The sequence below is a fragment of the Salmo trutta genome, chromosome 7 (genome assembly GCF_901001165.1).
Source record: "Salmo trutta chromosome 7, fSalTru1.1, whole genome shotgun sequence".
Classification (NCBI taxonomy): Eukaryota; Metazoa; Chordata; class Actinopteri; order Salmoniformes; family Salmonidae; genus Salmo; species Salmo trutta.
In genome coordinates this window covers 25,449,945-25,467,606 of record NC_042963.1, presented here as the reverse complement: position 1 = coordinate 25,467,606, position 17,662 = coordinate 25,449,945, and the positions used below count along the sequence as shown (strand labels likewise).

Here is a 17,662-nt window from a genome sequence, read left to right as displayed (position 1 = left end):
TCACAAAACCATTAAAGGCTGATGTACTGAATCTAAATATAAAATCTGTAGCGAATCTGATGTTAGGTTCAGGAGGAGAAGGTGATTGCAGATGATTTTGAGCGTTAGCATTACATATGCGAAGAATAAGTTGTTAATAGTATCCTAGCCTCTGCCGAATCTCCAACAAGCAAATGTTTTGGTTTTCAGGGGAAATGGTAAGAGAGCTTGTGATTTTTGTCCTTCTCATCAAGATCAGTATTTAGAGGATCTAGTTTCAGGCGTTTTCTTTTACGCCTGCAATGTTAGGTTAATAGTTTCCTTGTTTTTTAAGACATCAATACCAAATTCAGTATGGTTCATCTTAGGGACGTCCATGATAGCGATGACATGTTTAAAGTTGATAGGCCTATGTGGAGTGGATTTACAGTGTTTAAAATGGACACGTAAAATCTGTCAGCCATCTTTTGACCAATCACTTAGCAAACCAAGTTACAATTTCTTAGGGATAACCCCCTTTTTTTCAATTTTCACCTAAAATGACATACCCAAATCTAACTGCCTGTAGCTCAGGCACTGAAGCAAGGATATGCATATTCTTGGTACCATTTCAAAGGAAACACTTTGAGTTTGTGGAAATGTGAATTGAATATAAGAGAATGCAACACAATAGATCTGGTAGAAGAAAATGCAAATAAAAAACAATTGTTTTTTTCTCTACCACCATCTTTGAAATGCAACAGAAAGGTCCCACATCTAGCCATCACTCGGGTTGTTCCGATGGTGTCCACAAGATGGCAGCAGTGTATGCGCAAAGTTTCAGATGGATAACTTGAAGTATGAGCAAACTACAGTACATGACATTTAGTGTGAAGTCACCCAGGTACATTTAGGCAAATCGTGAAGGAGACATTAACATTCGCATTACATTTTTCTGCAAGAATATCATCAAATCTGTATACTTGGACTTTGATTTAGCTTTTCCAGTATTAGTAGCCATATTATAAGTTCAACATTAGCAAAACAACCAGTTTTCATAACTGTCCATATTCTTATAATTTTTGTCCAAAAGGAAAAGGCTTGATGTCGCACAAGGTTAGCAGGTACATTTTAGAACAGATACAAGGTTTCCAGATACTCCCGTAAAACCCAGCTCATTGGCTATCTAGCTAGCTTTGTTTGACCCCGATTGCTGCTTATTTGACAAAGTTACAGTCGATTAAGTGTAGACCGCTCGCGTCATCGGCGTGCCATGAAGGCGTCACTCTCTGACCAAATGTGGTATCCTATATGAAATACTACACCCCTACTGATATAGTGAAGTCTGGTTACGTTCTAGGATCTCTAACGAATAAATACGAACGTGATTTGATTCATTGAAACAACGTTTAGGGTTAGATTTTCACAGATTCCTTTCTTTGCAAATTGAACGAGTAGAAATACAAAATCGATTGTGCATGCTATATGGACCTTTTTAGGATATGAAAAAGAATTTTTATCTAAAACGACACTTCATGTTATCTCTGGGACCCTTTGGATGATAATTCAGAGCAAGATTTCAGAATGTTAGTCCACATTTCACCTTCAGAGGTGAATTTATCAAACCTATCGTGGTGAAAAAAGTGTTTTGTTGTTAGGAGCTCTCCTCAAACAATAGCATGGCATTTTTTTCACAGTAATAGCTACTATAAAGTGGACAGTGCAGTTATATCTTACATCTAGACGTTCCGCTAGCGGAACACCTGCTCCAATATCCAATGATGGGCGTGGCGCGAAATACAAATTCCACAAAAATCTGAAAACTTCAATTTTTCAAACATATGACTACTTTACACCATTTTAAAGACAAGACTCTCCTTTATCTAACCACACAGTCCGATTTCAAAAAGGCTTTACAGTGAAAGCAAAACATTAGATTATGTCAGCAGAGTAAGGAAGGAATACCTGGGATAGGATGAAGTAATCCTTCTAACCTCCCCCCCTTAAAAGATTTAGATGCACTATTGTAAAGTGGTTGTTCCACTGGATATCATAAGGTGAATGCACCAATTTGTAAGTCGCTCTGGATAAGAGCGTCTGCTAAATGACTTAAATGTAAATGTAATGTAAATGTAATAAAAATCTGAGGTGACAGACAATGACACATGGACAGACAATAGTGACTCAATACTGCCTTGCACACTCTTGTCTGCATCTAGCTGATCTTGGGTGTAATCGTTAGTCCAACAGTTGCAAACGAGAGTGTTTATTGGACAAAGGGAAATTCTCCGCTTCGTTCCGTTTGCATCCATTTAAGAAATGTTTTTCACCAGAATCAGCAGAATAAATACACCACTGGTCATCTGTAAACACAGTTCACTTTCATAGCAGAAACGTTGTATTCCTTCTTGCGTCTATGCGCTCTCCCCTTTGTTTGTGGACTTCAACACATCAGCTGCATGTGACTAGGCAAAAAACCTTTACAAGCCAAACCATATCATAACCGCTACACACAACCTACATACAGTGCATTCAGGAATTAATCAGACCCCTTGACTTTTTCCACATTGTGATAGGTTACAGCCTTTTTCTATAATGGATTTAAAAAAAATCCCATCCAACTACACACAATCCCCATAATGAAAGTGAAAACAGTTTTTTTGACATTTTGGAAATGTATAGAAAAAATAAATACCTTATTTGCATAAGTATTCAGACCCTTTGCTCTGAGACACGAAATTGAGCTCAGGTACATCCTGTTTCCTTTGATCATCCTTGAGATGTTTCTACAACTTGATTGGAGTCCAGCTGTGATAAAGGAACACACCTGTCTATATAAGGTCCCACATCTAACAGTGTATGTCAGAGCAAAATCCAAGCCATGAGGTCAAAGGAATTGCCCGTAGAGCTCTGAGACAGGATTGTGTCAAGGCACAGATCTGGGGAAGGGTACCAAAAACATTCTGCAGCATTGAAGGTGCCCAAGAACACAGTGGCCTCCGTCATTCTTAAATGAAAGAAGTTTGGAACCACCAAGACTCTTCCTAGAGCTGAGCAATCGGGAGAAGGTCAGGGAGGTGACCAAGACCCTGATGGTCACTCTGACAGAGCTCCAGAGTTCCTCTGTGGAGATGGGATAACCATCTAGAAGGACAACTATCTCTGCAACACTCTACCAATCAGGCCTTATGGTAGAGTGGAGAGATGGAAGACACTCCTCAGTAAAAGGCACATGACAGCCTGCTTGGAGTTTTCCTAAAGGCACCTAAAGGACCCTTAGACCATGAGAAACAGGATTCTCTGGCCTGATGAAACCAAGATTGCACTCTTTGGCCTGACTGCCCAGTGTCATGTCTGGAGGAAACCTGGCACCATCTCTACAGTGAAGCACTGGTGGCAGTATCATGTTTTTCAGCAGCAGGGACTAGAAGACTAGTCAGGCTCAAGTGAAATATGAATGGAGCAAAGTAGAGACATCCTTGATGAAAACCTGCTCCAGAGCGCTCAGGACCTCAGATTCGAGCAAAGGTTCACCTTCCAAGAGGACAATGACCCTAAGCACCCAGCCAAGACAATGCCGAAGTGGCTTCGGGACAAGTCTCTGAAAGACCTTGAGAGGCCCAGCCAGAGCCCGGACTTGAACCCGATCGAACATCTCTGGAGAAACCTGAAAATAGCTGTGCAGTGACACTCCCCATCCAACCTGACAGAGTTTGAGAAGAGAGAAGAATGGGAGAAACTCCCCAAATACAGGTGTGCCAAGCTTGTAGCTTCATACCCAAGAGACTCGAGGCTGTAATCGCTGCCGAAGGTGCTTCAACAAAGTACTGAGTAAAGGGTCTGAATACTTATGTAAATGTGATATTTCAGTTTATTATTTGTAATACATTTGCAAACATTTTTAAAATCCTGTTTTTGTTTGTCATTAAGGAGTGTTGTGTGTAGATTGATGAGGGGGGGAAACAATTTAATACATTTTAGAGTGAGGCTGTAACGTAATTTTTTGTTGTTGAAAAAGTCAAGGGGTCTGAATACTTTCTGAATGCACTGTAGTTGTCACCATTTTAGCTAAATTAACTTCAAAGTAAACCCGCTACAAACATGCATTAACATTGCAGTGTATAGTCACTAAGCTGTTTAGCAGTTGGCAATAAATGTGTAAAACCAAAAGCTTACCTTGATGTGAAGAGTTCCAGTGTTGTGTTGGATTGTCATAGCCAGCTAGCTAACATAGCATCCCTCTGTTTGAGTAGGGTGTTTGAGTAGGCTGAACTAGCTAGCTGCATTTGTTAGCTAAGTAAGTGAAATGGGGAAAAAATGACGCACTCTCTATTGATTCTCCATAATTTTGGAAGAAATTAATTTGTTCAAAATTGTTTAACTATTGTATTTTTCTCTCTTCGAGACAACTACTCAGCACATTTTACGCACTGCAGTGCTAGCTAGCTGTAGCTTATGATTTCAGTACTAGATTCGTTATCTGATCCTTTGATTGGGTGGACAACATGTCAGTTCATGCTGCAAGAGCTCTGAAGAAGAGCACTGTGAAGCGCACAGGGTGCCAGTGGCGAATTTGCCAATCTTGGTGTTCTCTGGCAAATGCCAAACGTCCTGCACGGTGTTGGGCTGTAAGCACAACCCCCACCTGTGGACGTCGGGCCCTCATACCACCCTCATGGAGTCTGTTTCTGACCGTTTGAGCAGACACATGCACATTTGTGGCCTGCTGGAGGTCATTTTGCAGGGCTCTGGCAGTGCTTCTCCTGCTCCTCCTTGCACAAAGGCGGAGGTAGCGGTCCTGCTGCTAGGTTGTTGCCCTCCTACGGCCTCCTCCACGTCTCCTGATGTACTGGCCTGTCTCCTGGTAGCGCCTCCAGGCTCTGGACACTACGCTGACAGACACAGCAAACCTTCTTGCCACAGCTCGCATTGATGTGCCATCCTGGATGAGCTGCACTACCTGAGCCACTTGTGTGGGTTGTAGACTCCGTCTCATGCTACCACTAGAGTGAAAGCACTGCCAGCATTCAAAAGTGACCAAAACATCAGCCAGGAAGCATAGGAACTGAGAAGTGGTCTGTGGTCACCACCTGCAGAACCACTCCTTTATTGGGGGTGTCTTGCTAATTGCCTATAATTCCCACCTGTTGTCTATTCCATTTGCAGAACAGCATGTGAAATTTATTGTCAATCAGTGTTGCTTCGTAAGTGGACAGTTTGATTTCACAGAAGTGTGATTGACTTGGAGTTACATTGTGTTGTTTAAGTGTTCCCTTTATTTTTTTGAGCAGTGTATTTAGTATAGTTTTATCTAAAAAGTTTAACTTTTTAAATTTTTACCATTTATAAATAAATTCACTGAGGATGGTCCTCCCCTTCCTCATCTGAGGAGCCTCCACTGATGGGCTTACATTTCAAATTTGGTATCATTTCGTCCTATGGCTCATGAGAAGATGTATTAGCATATGTGCATCTTCTGGTATAGTGTCGACATCTTTGAATGCATCAATGTTATTTTCAAAGGAGCACTTTTTTAGTTTCCTTATTTTGTATGATATCAATCCCAAACTTAACATCGTTCATCATGTCTTTGATTACCGTAAAAAGTTTCAAGTTGATAGACCATTATGGATTGGATTTACAAAGGATTTAACTTGACATGTAAAATCAAATTTCCTGATATATCAATAACAGCCATCTCTGAACCAATCCCTTATATTTTCTCAAACTAAGTTAAGAGATCTACCATGGGCCTACATACCTGTGTTAATTGAACTAATGGTTCATGAAAATATGGTTCATGAAAAAGGTTTTCCAAAATTTCCAATATGGAGGAAAATCTATCCTCTTGCACCTTATGGGAAAATTGGTTCAGCATGAGTAAAGACGCCGACATACAACGTTTCAAGTCTCTAGGTCAAATGGGGCAGCGGATATGAGGGTTTAAGTGAGACTGCTTATAACTACACCAGCTATAGGCCAATCGGTGACATTATTTTTGACCAAGTTACTCATGGCCTCTACCTTCGCTGTGAACCCATAATAAAGAAATGTAATGAAGGACAGTAATCTCATGAAAAAGCAATACCAATTGAATGTGGGTAACCTATTGAGTCCATTTGAAAACATTCTTGATGGGGTTGGGAGAGGTCAAAAGTCACCTTAGATTTTCATACACACACACACAAGCACCTTTTGCTCAACAATTGCTTACACATCATATCTTTACAATAGCTTCTGTTAGTGTTTTCTATGCCCAGCGAACCTGATAAGAAAAGTCTGACTCCCCTTGTAGGCTGCTGAGAGATTCACAAGGAATATAACGGTTTCCCTCATTCACACCAGGCCAAAGGGTCAGAACTATTGGTGCTTTCATCCCATGCTGCACCTTTTAAAATCAGATATAACCTCACTTATTATAGATCTGGACTCATATCAATTGAGTGAACAAAATATTAGGAACACCTTCCTATTATTGAGTTGCACTCACTTTTGCCCTCAGAACAGCCTCAATTTGTTGGGGCATGGACTCTACAAGATGTCAATAGCATTCCACAGAGCAGCTGGCCCATGTTGACTCCAATGCTTCCCACAGGTGTCAAGTTGGTTGGATGTGCTTTGGGTGGTGGACCATTCTTGATACACCCTGGAAACTGTTGAGCGTGGTCTGGTCAGTCTATGTCATGGAAAGAGCAGGTGTTCTTAATGTGTGGTGTGGTGTCAGGAAAATAACCTCACACTCAACGTCAAGAAAACAAAGGAGATGATCGTGGACTTCAGGAAACAGCAGAGGGAGCACCCCCCTATCCACATCGACGGGACAGTAATGGAGAAGGTGGAAAGTTTTAAGTTCCTCGGCGAACACAACACGAACAAACTGAAATGGTCCACCCACACAGACAGCGTGGTGAAGAAGGCGCAACAGTGCCTCTTCAACTTCAGGAAGCTGAAGAAATTTGGCTTGTCACCAAAAACACTCACAAACTTTTACAGATGCACAATCGAGAGCATCCTGTCGGGCTGTATCCCCGCCTGGTACCGCAACTGCTCCGCCCACAACCGCAAGGCTCTCCAGAGGGTAGTGAGGTCTGCACAACGCATCACCGGGGGCAAACTACCTGCCCTCCAGGACACCTACACCACCCGATGTCACAGGAAGGCCAAAAAGATCATCAAGGACAACAACCACCCGAGCCACTGCCTGTTCACCCCACTATCATCCAGAAGGCGAGGTCAGTACAGGTGCATCAAAGCTGGGACCGAGAGACAGAAAAACAGCTTCTATCTCAAGGCCATCAGACTGTTAAACAGCCATCACTAACATTGAGTGGCTGCTGCCAACATACTGATTCAAATCTCTAGCCACTTTAATAATAAAAAATTGGATGTAATAAATGTATCACTAGTCACTTTAAACATTGCCACTTTATATAATGTTTAGATACCCTACATTACTCATCTCATATGTATATACTGTACTCTATACCATCTACTGCATCTTGCCTATGCCGTTCGGCCATCCATCATCCATATATTTATATGTACATATTCTTATTCATTCCTTTACACTGTGTGTAAGGTAGTTGTTGTGAAATTGTTAGATTACTTGTTAGATATTACTGCATGGTCGGAACTAGAAGCACAAGCATTTCGCTACACTCGCATTAATGTCTGTTAACCATGTGACCAATAAAATGTGATTTTATTTTATTTGGGACGCATACAATAGCTAGAGCAATATACCAAAGGACTCCAGAAATATAATTTGCCTGCTCATGCTAATGTGTAGTGTCACCTACACCTACACTTGGATTTATGATGGAATTTTTATGGTATGGCATTATCTCTAAAGAACCATACAATTTAGAATCTGTTGTTCACAACTCATCATTCTTCACAGCGCGTTATACATGTTGACTGAATAGGGCATTTTCTGTGAGACACTATAGGTGTGGTCGGTCGGTATACTTACAGGTTTGGAAGGGGACTGTGGTTCCAAAGGTGGCAGGTGTAAGTGGGCCATCATAGCTTGGAGACGCTCCCGTTCTTTAGAGAGCTGATAGAGGAGGAGAGAGTGCAAGAAGAGGAGAGAGAGAGAGAGAGGGGGAGGAAAGAGAGAGAGGTACCACGGGATGGAGGGAGCAAGAAGAGGTGAAGAAACCCCAAAGTAGTTTGAGCAGAGGTACGCCGTCACAACAGTCTCACACACACACACACACACACACACACACACACACACACACACACACTCACCTGGAGGTCTAACTGCTGCACCACTTGCATCTGGACTCTGCACTGGGCTGTGCTCCTTTCATCCAGAATGTGCTCAATACTTAGGTGCCTGAGAACGCTCACATGAGTTACTAGGGTGATACACACACGCAGAAACCGCTTTATACACTATACATACACTCTCCATAGGAAAACTTACTTGATAAACTGGCTGATGTTTTCACAAACAGTCTCACAGCCTGGCCAAATACACACACCATATCCATAGAGTGAGTGTGTGATTGTTTGATCCACATTCAGCAAGCTGCAGGTAGAGGAGGAAGGTCTAAGGGTTACACATAGAGAAGAGCATCAGCATCATTAAAAAAAATACATAAAAAAATACATTTGTTATTTTACAGTCTGAGGAACAAAGAGAGAGGGGTTAAATAAAAATTAAAAGCACCTTGTTTCTGATTTTGAACAAGCCGCTACAGTGCTTTACTATAAACTTTACTACAGATTTTGCTGATCAAAAAACCTAAAGCAAAACAACAAACAAACAAAATAAGTTGTCCCAGTGGGACTCTTACTAAAATTGAGAACAAACGACTTGGGGAAGTGAAGCTGTCTGTGGCTAACAGCTTAATTGATGTTTACAAACAGACCGTTATAAATGTATTTTTTCTGTAGGCTGCACAGAGAAAGTGGTACCACTTTACCCAATGGCAGGGGTGTCAAAATCAAATCAGCGCAAGGGCCATATTGAAAAAATACAATGAATTTGTGTGCCAGACATGTATTTATTTTTTATTATTGCATACAACTGCTACCCAAACTGGCCATTGTTTTATTTTAAAAAAAACATGGCCCTTTATAATGTCCACTTATGTATATAGGATGAAGATGAATTAGATATTAGTCTAAAAGAAATGTGAGATAATGTCTAGATGCTTTTTATAGTAGAGATCAAGTTTATTAATTGAGACAGTGGATTGCACAGTCAGATGGAACATAGTAAATAGGCATTTTAACGTCATAGATTTAGCCGTTGGTATCTTGTGGAATAGACATCGGCTGGAATGTGCTTTTAACCAATCAGCATTCAGGATTAGACCCACCCGTTGTATAAAGCATTTTTAACATATTACAATTTTAATGTCACGACTTCCGCCGAAGTCGGTTCCTCTCCTTTTTCGGGCGGCGCTCGGCGGCCGACTTCGCCGGTCTTCTAGCCATCACCGGTCTTCTAGCCATTGCCGATCTACTTTTCATTTTCCATTGGTTTTGTCTTTGTTTCCCCCACACCTGGTTTTCATTTCCCAAATACTGGTCATGTATTTAACCCTCTGTTTCCCCCATGTCTTTGTGTGTGATTGTTTATTGTTAAGGTCAGTACGTTTCCGGCTGTTTTTTTCCGGGTGCTGTTTTCACCCGTGTTTTGTGGCAACCGTTATTGTTCGCACATTGGTATTGTTACTTTGTGCTGTTTTCTCAAGTAAAGTGCATTGTTCACTCATATCTGCTCTCCTGCGCCTGACTTCATGCACCAGCTACACCCACCTTCTGACATTTAACATATACTGCTCAAAAAAATTAAGGGAACACTTAATCAACACAATGTAACTCCAAGTCAATCACACTTCTGTGAAATCAAACTGTCCACTTAGGAAGCAACACTAATTGACAATAAATTTCACATGCTGCTGTGCAAATGGAATAGACAACAGGTGGAAATTATAGGCAATAAGCAAGACACCCCCAATAAAGGAGTGGTTCTGCAGGTGGAGACCACAGACCACTTCTCAGTTCCTATGCTTCCTGGCTGATGTTTTGGTCACTTTTGAATGCTGGCGGTGCTTTCACTCTAGTGGTAGCATGAAACGGAGTCTACAACCCACACAAGTGGCTCAGGTAGTGCAGCTCATCCAGGATGGCACATCAATACGATCTGTGGCAAGAAGGTTTGCTGTGTCTGTCAGCGTAGTGTCCAGAGCATGGAGGCGCTACCAGGAGACAGGCCAGTACATCAGGAGACGTGGAGGAGGCCGTAGGAGGGCAACAACCCAGCAGCAGGACCGCTACCTCTGCCTTTGTGCAAGGAGGAGCAGGAGGAGCACTGCCAGAGCCCTGCAAAATGACCTCCAGCAGGCCACAAATGTGCATGTGTCTGCTCAAACGGTCAGAAACAGACTCCATGAGGGTGGTATGAGGGCCCGACGTCCACAGGTGGGGGTTGTGCTTACAGCCCAACACCGTGCAGGACGTTTGGCATTTGCCAGAGAACACCAAGATTGGCAAATTCGCCACTGGCACCCTGTGCTCTTCACAGATGAAAGCAGGTTCACACTGAGCACGTGACAGACGTGACAGAGTCTGGAGACGCCGTGGAGAACGTTCTGCTGCCTGCAACATCCTCCAGCATGACCGGTTTGGCGGTGGGCCAGTCATGGTGTGGGGTGGCATTTCTTTGGGGGGCTGCGCAGCCCTCCATGTGCTCGCCAGAGGGAGCCTGACTGCCATTAGATACCGAGATGAGATCCTCAGACCCCTTGTGAGACAATATGCTGGTGCGGTTGGCCCTGAGTTCCTCCTAATGCAAGACAATGCTAGACCTCATGTGGCTGGAGTGTGTCAGCAGTTCCTGCAAGAGGAAGGCATTGATGCTATGGACTGGCCCGCCCATTCTCCAGACCTGAATCCATTTGAGCACATCTGGGACATCATATCTCGCTCCATCCACCAACACCACGTTGCACCACAGACTGTCCAGGAGTTGGCGGATGCTTTAGTCCAGGTCTGGGAGGAGATCCCTCAGGAGACCATCTGCCACCTCATCAGGAGCATGCCCAGGCATTGTAGGGAGGTCATACAGGCACGTGGAGGCCACACACACTACTGAGCCTAATTTTGACTTGTTTTAAGGACATTACATCAAAGTTAGATCAGCCTGTAGTGTGGTTTTCCACTTTAATTTGGAGTGTGACTCCAAATCCAGACCTCCATGGGTTGATAAATTGGATTTCCATTGATTATTTGTGTGTGATTTTGTTGTCAGCACATTCAACTATGTAAAGAAAAAAGTATTTAATAAGATTATTTCTTTCATTCAGATCTAGGATGTGTTGTTTAAGTGTTCCCTTTATTTTTTTGAGCAGTGTGTTTTAACAAAAGAATATCAATACTATTTGTCCTGCCTTTGCTGCTATACTTGCATAATATGCTGCGACCCTAGTCAAAAAGTATTTAATAATTCCAAATAACAAAAATGTTGCTAGGTTGGTGTAACATTTAAAAATAAATAAAAATTGCACTGCATGGATCACTGGTGTGGTTGAATGCAGCATTTCTGTATGGTGCACTCAAAATGTCTTGTAGTTGACTAGCCAGCCTAGGTTACTGCTCAAATGTTGCTGTAATAAGCCTACATGTTTTTCCGTTGCATGGTGTTTTGTTGCAGGTTTCGTTTTTTGGTTATTCATTGTCATGCTTTAAAAACCAAAGCCGGAGTGCAACATTTTAGTAGCCTAGCTAGGACTGTGGCATGTGTCTGTACACTTTTCCGCCACTGCGCGATGTAAACAGGACACGTGAATGCAGCACAATTGATGTTGAATTCACAGATGTGAGCCCATCAGGCTGTAATGTTAAAGTAAATGACTCAACTGTTGACTCATTTACACTCACTTGGGTGTCCTATTGTCCTTTAGTAGTATAGTCATTTATACCCGCGTGTGAATCCTTTACTGTATCTTCTAACTTTTTGACAACCAAGATTATATTTTCTGTAGGCTACCGTTGGAACCGAAACTTGGCATGGACACTTACCCTACAACACCTTTAAACTTCGGTCTGGTAGAAGATTTCGTCAGTGCCATTAGTGATGATATGATACAGTGCTCTGGATGGTGTGTGTGGCAATGCACTGCCATTTGGCATGCAGCACATTGGCAGTGCTTGCTGGGATTTAAAGTATTAAGTATTGCGGGCTGTATGGAAAATGACCAAAATTAATTGACAACCCATATAATTGCGCAGGCCGGAGAGAAATGTGTAATGGGCCTGATTCGGCCAGCTGGCCATGTGCTTGACACATGTGCCCCAAGGATTCTAATCCATATACCTTTATTGTAAAGTGTTATGGAGAAGGCTTTACCCTTCTCTTGGGCTGGAACTAAGAGATTGGCCGTTGGTAGGGAAGTTGTGGGTGTTTGACATTGATGCTTTGGCTGTAGTTACGGGTTCAGTAGGGGACGGAGTGCTGGTGGTGGTGATGACACGGTCTGGACAGCTAGCCTTTGTGCTTTTATCTTCCATTGTGGTGTTGGTTAGCTCCTTCCATATCTGCTGGAGCTCAATAGTACTCAAGCCAGCTGAAACACATAGACATACATGTACAATATTACCTTGCAACATGGGTTAAAGGTTATAGCTTCAAGGAGAGAGTATGTGTAGGTAGGGGTATAGTTTTACTTGAGTCTTTCTGAGCAGTGAAAGTAAGGGCAGATATAAGAGTATGCTTGATGAGAATATGTTGGGTCGCCTGATTTGAAAACGGGGCTGCGAAAGTAACTGGAAAAAAAGCAGTCAAAACCCTGAGACAAATCCTAACAGGAAGTGGAAATCTGATGTGTGGAATCACTTTCAAGCCTTTGCCATTGAAACACACAGGGACTTATTAATCATTTAGCACTTCCTACGGCTTTCACTAGATGTCAACAGTCTTTACAAAGTGGTTTGAGTCTTCTATGGTAGAAACTGACCCAAAAAGAGGCTTGGGAAGTTGATCACAGGGGGAGGGCCATTACTACTATGACGCGGGCGCCCATGGGAACCCTTTTGTTCCGAAACGTTTAGTAAGACAATGCAATCGTCCACCTTGAATATTATTGAAGCTCTGGTTGAAAAAGGCCCTAAAGATTTATGTTATACAACGTTTGACATGTTTGAACGAACGTAAATATATATTTTTTGCACATTCGTGACGACAAGTCCCGCGCGCTTCAGTACATTATGAGTAGCCTTCGGAATGCGCTAACAAGAAGGAACTATTGGGACATAAATTATTAACTTTTTGGAACAAAACTACATTTGATGTGGACCTGGGATTCCTGGAAGTTCCTTCTGATGAAGATAATCAAAGGTAAGGGAATATTTACAATAGTATATTTGATTTTAGATGGTTCCAAGATGGCGCTAACATGTATCGCCTAGCCTATTTTTCTGAGCATACCACGTTGTTTATTGCAAAGTGTGATTTCCCAGTAAAGTTATTTTTAAATCTGGCAATGTGGTTGCATTCACGAGATGTTAATCTTTAATTCTTTGAATGACAATATTACATTTTAACAATGTTTTCGAATAGTAATTTTGTAAATTGTAGCGCTGATTCACCGGAAGCATTTGAGGGAAAATATTTTCTGAACGTCACGCGCCGATGTAAAATGCTGTTTTTATATATAAATATGAACTTTATCGAACAAAAAATGCATGTATTGTGTAACATGATGTCCTAGGAGTGTCATCTGATGAAGATTGTCAAAGGTTAGTGCTGCATTTAGCTGTGTTTTGGGTATTTGTGATGCATGCTAGTTGCTTTGAAAATGGCAGTGTGATTTTTTTTGGCAGGGTACTCTCCTAACATAATCTAATGTTTTGCTTTTGCTGTAAAGCCTTTTCTGAAATCGGACAACGTGGTTCAATTCAGGAGAGGTGTATCTATAAAATGGCGTAAAATAGTCATATGTTTGAGAAATTGAAGTTATAGCATTTGTGAGGTATTTGTATTTCGCGCGACGCGATTCCACTGGCTGTTGACAAGGGTGGGACGCAAGCATCCCACGTTCCCAGACAGGTTAATGAAATATATCCATAGCATAGTGCATTCATGTCATGCTATGAAAGACCTCATATTTAGGTATCCTTATAGCTGCATTATTTCAATGATAGTGTAGTGTCATCATAATTGCTGTTCTCAAAAGTGTGTTTCTACCATACCAGTTCCTTAATTTATCCTGTTTTAAAAATGTTCACAATGTGCAAATGTACAATGGAGATAGTGAAATAACATTAACTAAATGCCTCATGAGTTTTATTACATTTTGTAACATTTATTGGCAGAGTTAGAAAAAGTGTTGACATTGTGCCAGGGGCTTAGCTAGCTGTAAGGAAATAAAACCAAAAAATGTCAATAGTAGTTAGGAGTCTTCGGCGAAGTCCTCAGCATTACCTATGTTACATCTGGAAAATTGTAAGGAAAAGTTAATATTTTATTAACATTCTGTGTTGTGTCCATATTCTTTTCGATAAGTGAGTAATGTTTATAAATGCTTTATGAATGGGAAAATAGATTTTACTTTAGACTAGTATGACCATCTAATTTCTGATGTGGAGGAGGGCTGGTAATGACTTACGAAAGAGTTTTGATATGATCCTTAACTATGTGATTTGATCTGTAAAATTTGTCCTGAAGATGTAACCTTGTGGGGATCTTCATCCACAATTGACTTTGAGTAGTAGTAGTAGTAGTAGTAGTAGTAGTAGTAGTAGTAGTAGTAGTAGTAGTAGTAGTAGTAGTAGTAGTAGTAAACTGGCCAGTGGGGGAAATGGGGCTGGTACAGGCTATATATATCAACATAATATAAAAAACACACTTTTGAGAACAGCCATAAGGATGACACTACATGCATCAAGATACCTAAATATGAGCTCTTGCATAGCATGACATGAATGCGCAATAGATATGCTATGGAAATATTTCATGAACCTTTAATAATGCAGTTGGGACCTGTTATAACAAGTTAATAAAATGCTTATAGATGTGTATTGAATGCGTTATGGCTATGAGGTCAAAGTAAAACGTTACCCTTCAAACCATACTTTCTTCAGATTGAAAGTACTGTCAGACTGATTTCTTATAGACTGTCATAGCCCCAAATAAAAAAGTAAACATTGGCTGTTGATTTCATGAAAATGTTTTGGTGTGGTCGCAATTGTTTCTTAAATATCAAGATATGGTCATGGACCAAAAAGGTTTGGGGAACCCCTGCACTAAGTAAACCAAGGAGTTAGCTACAGTAGAGAGGATTTACCTGGAAACAAGGTGTGGGAGGCCAGGCCTGGTCTCTGCACTTTGAACAGCTCCTGCTGGAGGAGCTGCTGGAACACTAGCTGCTGCCTAGAGAGCTGAGTGAGAGAGTGAGTGAGACATGCTAAGGGTTCAGTGTCTATGTTTACAGTGTTCATATTCAAACATCCATAGAAGTTGTGTCAGTGTCACTTGGAGTTTGGAGCAGGTGCTGTTGTCCGAGTGACTCTGAACTCATTGTTACTCTGAGGCTGTCCTAATATGGACACCGTATCTTGGCTACATTGTCCATCACCATAGAAACACACACAAAATAACTATAACATTTTACTTTGATAGATTATGCGAGACAAGTTCCAAGTACTGCAACACTTACTTACTTGTAGGTTACTTCTCGACAATGCCACAACAATAAGAAATAATAAAAGATAATAAAGTAAATGGCTTAGTAGAATAGAATAAACATTTTAGCTTAAGTATAATACAGGAAGGCACCATTTATAGTCCAATATTTACATGTGTATTGGAGAAAGGGGGGATAGGGGGCAGTGCATAAACTGAGCATTATAAGAGTCTGTTAGCAGCAGTTGTGATGTGTGTGCAGCATGAATGTATATGTATATGTCTGTGTGGGTGTGTGCATGAATGAGTGCATGTGTGCTAAGGTGTGGAGAATCAGAGTGTGTTCAGCAGTCTGGTGGCTTGTATATAGACACTTTTTCTTAGCCTCTTATCAGACCTCATGCTTTGATACCATCTGCCCCACGGTAAGGGAGAGAACATCTCGTGGCAGTGGTGTGTGGGGTCCTTGATGATGCTGCGTTCACTCACTTGTCTGGTTATCAGGCCTACAACCATGGTGTCGTGCAAAGCCTCGCAGTCGTGGGTGAACAGGGAGTACAACAGAGGACTGTGTTAAGAGTCAGTGTGGAGGAAGTGCCAATCCTCACAGCCTGTGGTCTGCCCTTCAGGAGGTCCAGGATCCAGTGGCAGAGGGTGATGTCCAGACCTAGGGCTTTTTTTTTTTTTTAACTAGGCAAGTCAGTTAAGAACAAATTCTTATTTTCAATGACAGCCTAGGAACAGTGGGTTAACTGCCTTGTTCAGGGGCAGAACGACAGATTTTTACCTTGTCAGCTCGGGGATTCGATCTTGCAACCTTCCGGTTACTAGTCCAACGCTCTAACCACTAGGCTACCTGCCGCCCCGAGCTTGGAGGAAACAATAGTGTTGAATGCCGAACAGCATGCAGTAGTTGTTCCTCTTGTCAATAGCGAATTAATAGAGATGGAAATGGCATCTTCCGTGGATCTGTTGGAGCGGTAGGCAAATTGGAGTGGGTCCAGTGGGCCTGGCATCCTGGCCTTGATGTGGGCCATGACCAGCCTCTCGAAGCATTTCATGATGACCGAGGTGAGCGAGGTGGGGCGATAGTCATTTGGGCATGTCACCTTGTTTTTCTTAGGCACTAGGATGATGGTAGTCTCCTTAAAGCAGGTGGGGACTACAGCCTGGGACAGGGACATTACATTATATTATCATATAGTATAGCAGGGGTGCTCAACTGGGGGTCTGCGGAGGTACTGCAGGGGGTCCGCGAAATAAATAAATATATATATATTTATATATATATAAAAAGTGGATTTATTTTATTGAAATGTTATTATGAATATCACTAGCAACAACATACAAAATATTTGTATTACATACCTACAGTATAAAAGAGGGGAATATCATATTTCTAATGACATCAACTTTATTTCTCAACTCCGAATATTGAGCAAATTACACTCATTGGAGCTAATTGCACTCACTGGAGTATCTGAATTAGGCTTTCAAAAAGCACCCGAAGTGATGCTGGCTGCTGGCAAGCTTTCTTGACTTGAGTTTATTTCCAAAATGTTAAATGTATGTTTTTTAACAAGAAATAGCATTGCTTATGGGTACCTTCATTTGTGTGTAAAATATTACTGTGCTCAGATTTTTAAAAATATATTTTAGGTTTGTAATAAAATGTGTTTTTTTTTTTAGCTACAATGGCATTTTCATTTACTGTATATTTGACTGTGATATGTGGTTGTCCCACCTAACTATTTTAAGATTGATGCACTAACTGTAAGTCCCTCTGGATAAGAGCATCTGCTAAATTACTAAAATGTCAAATGTACATGTTTTATGTACATATCTCATTGCTGTATTGATCGATTAAAAAAATATGTTGCCATCACAAATGTATTATTTGTACAGTTCTTTATTCATGTATTTTATTTAACCAGGCAAGTCAGTTAAGAACAAATTCTAATTTACACTGACGACCTACACCGGCCAATTGTGCGCTGCCCTATCGGACTCCCAATCACGGCCGGCCTGGATTCAAACCAGAGTGTCTGTAGTGACGCCTCTAAC

At 41.5% G+C, this 17,662-nt stretch overlaps 1 protein-coding gene across 1 annotated transcript in view; it reads right to left on the bottom strand.

Annotated features, from left to right (window-relative positions):
• LOC115197791 (forkhead box protein P2-like) overlaps window positions 1-17,662 on the bottom strand; it is a 31,269-nt gene that overhangs the window by 11,722 nt on the left and 1,885 nt on the right. Inside the window, exons 2-7 of the mRNA XM_029759580.1 lie at window positions 16,608-16,767; window positions 15,261-15,380; window positions 12,326-12,542; window positions 8,390-8,494; window positions 8,212-8,299; window positions 7,931-8,014 (exon numbers count right to left, since the gene is read on the bottom strand). Coding sequence (XP_029615440.1) covers window positions 7,931-8,014; window positions 8,212-8,299; window positions 8,390-8,494; window positions 12,326-12,542; window positions 15,261-15,380; window positions 16,608-16,767 — 774 coding nt within the window. The remainder of the gene's footprint in view (window positions 1-7,930; window positions 8,015-8,211; window positions 8,300-8,389; window positions 8,495-12,325; window positions 12,543-15,260; window positions 15,381-16,607; window positions 16,768-17,662) is intronic.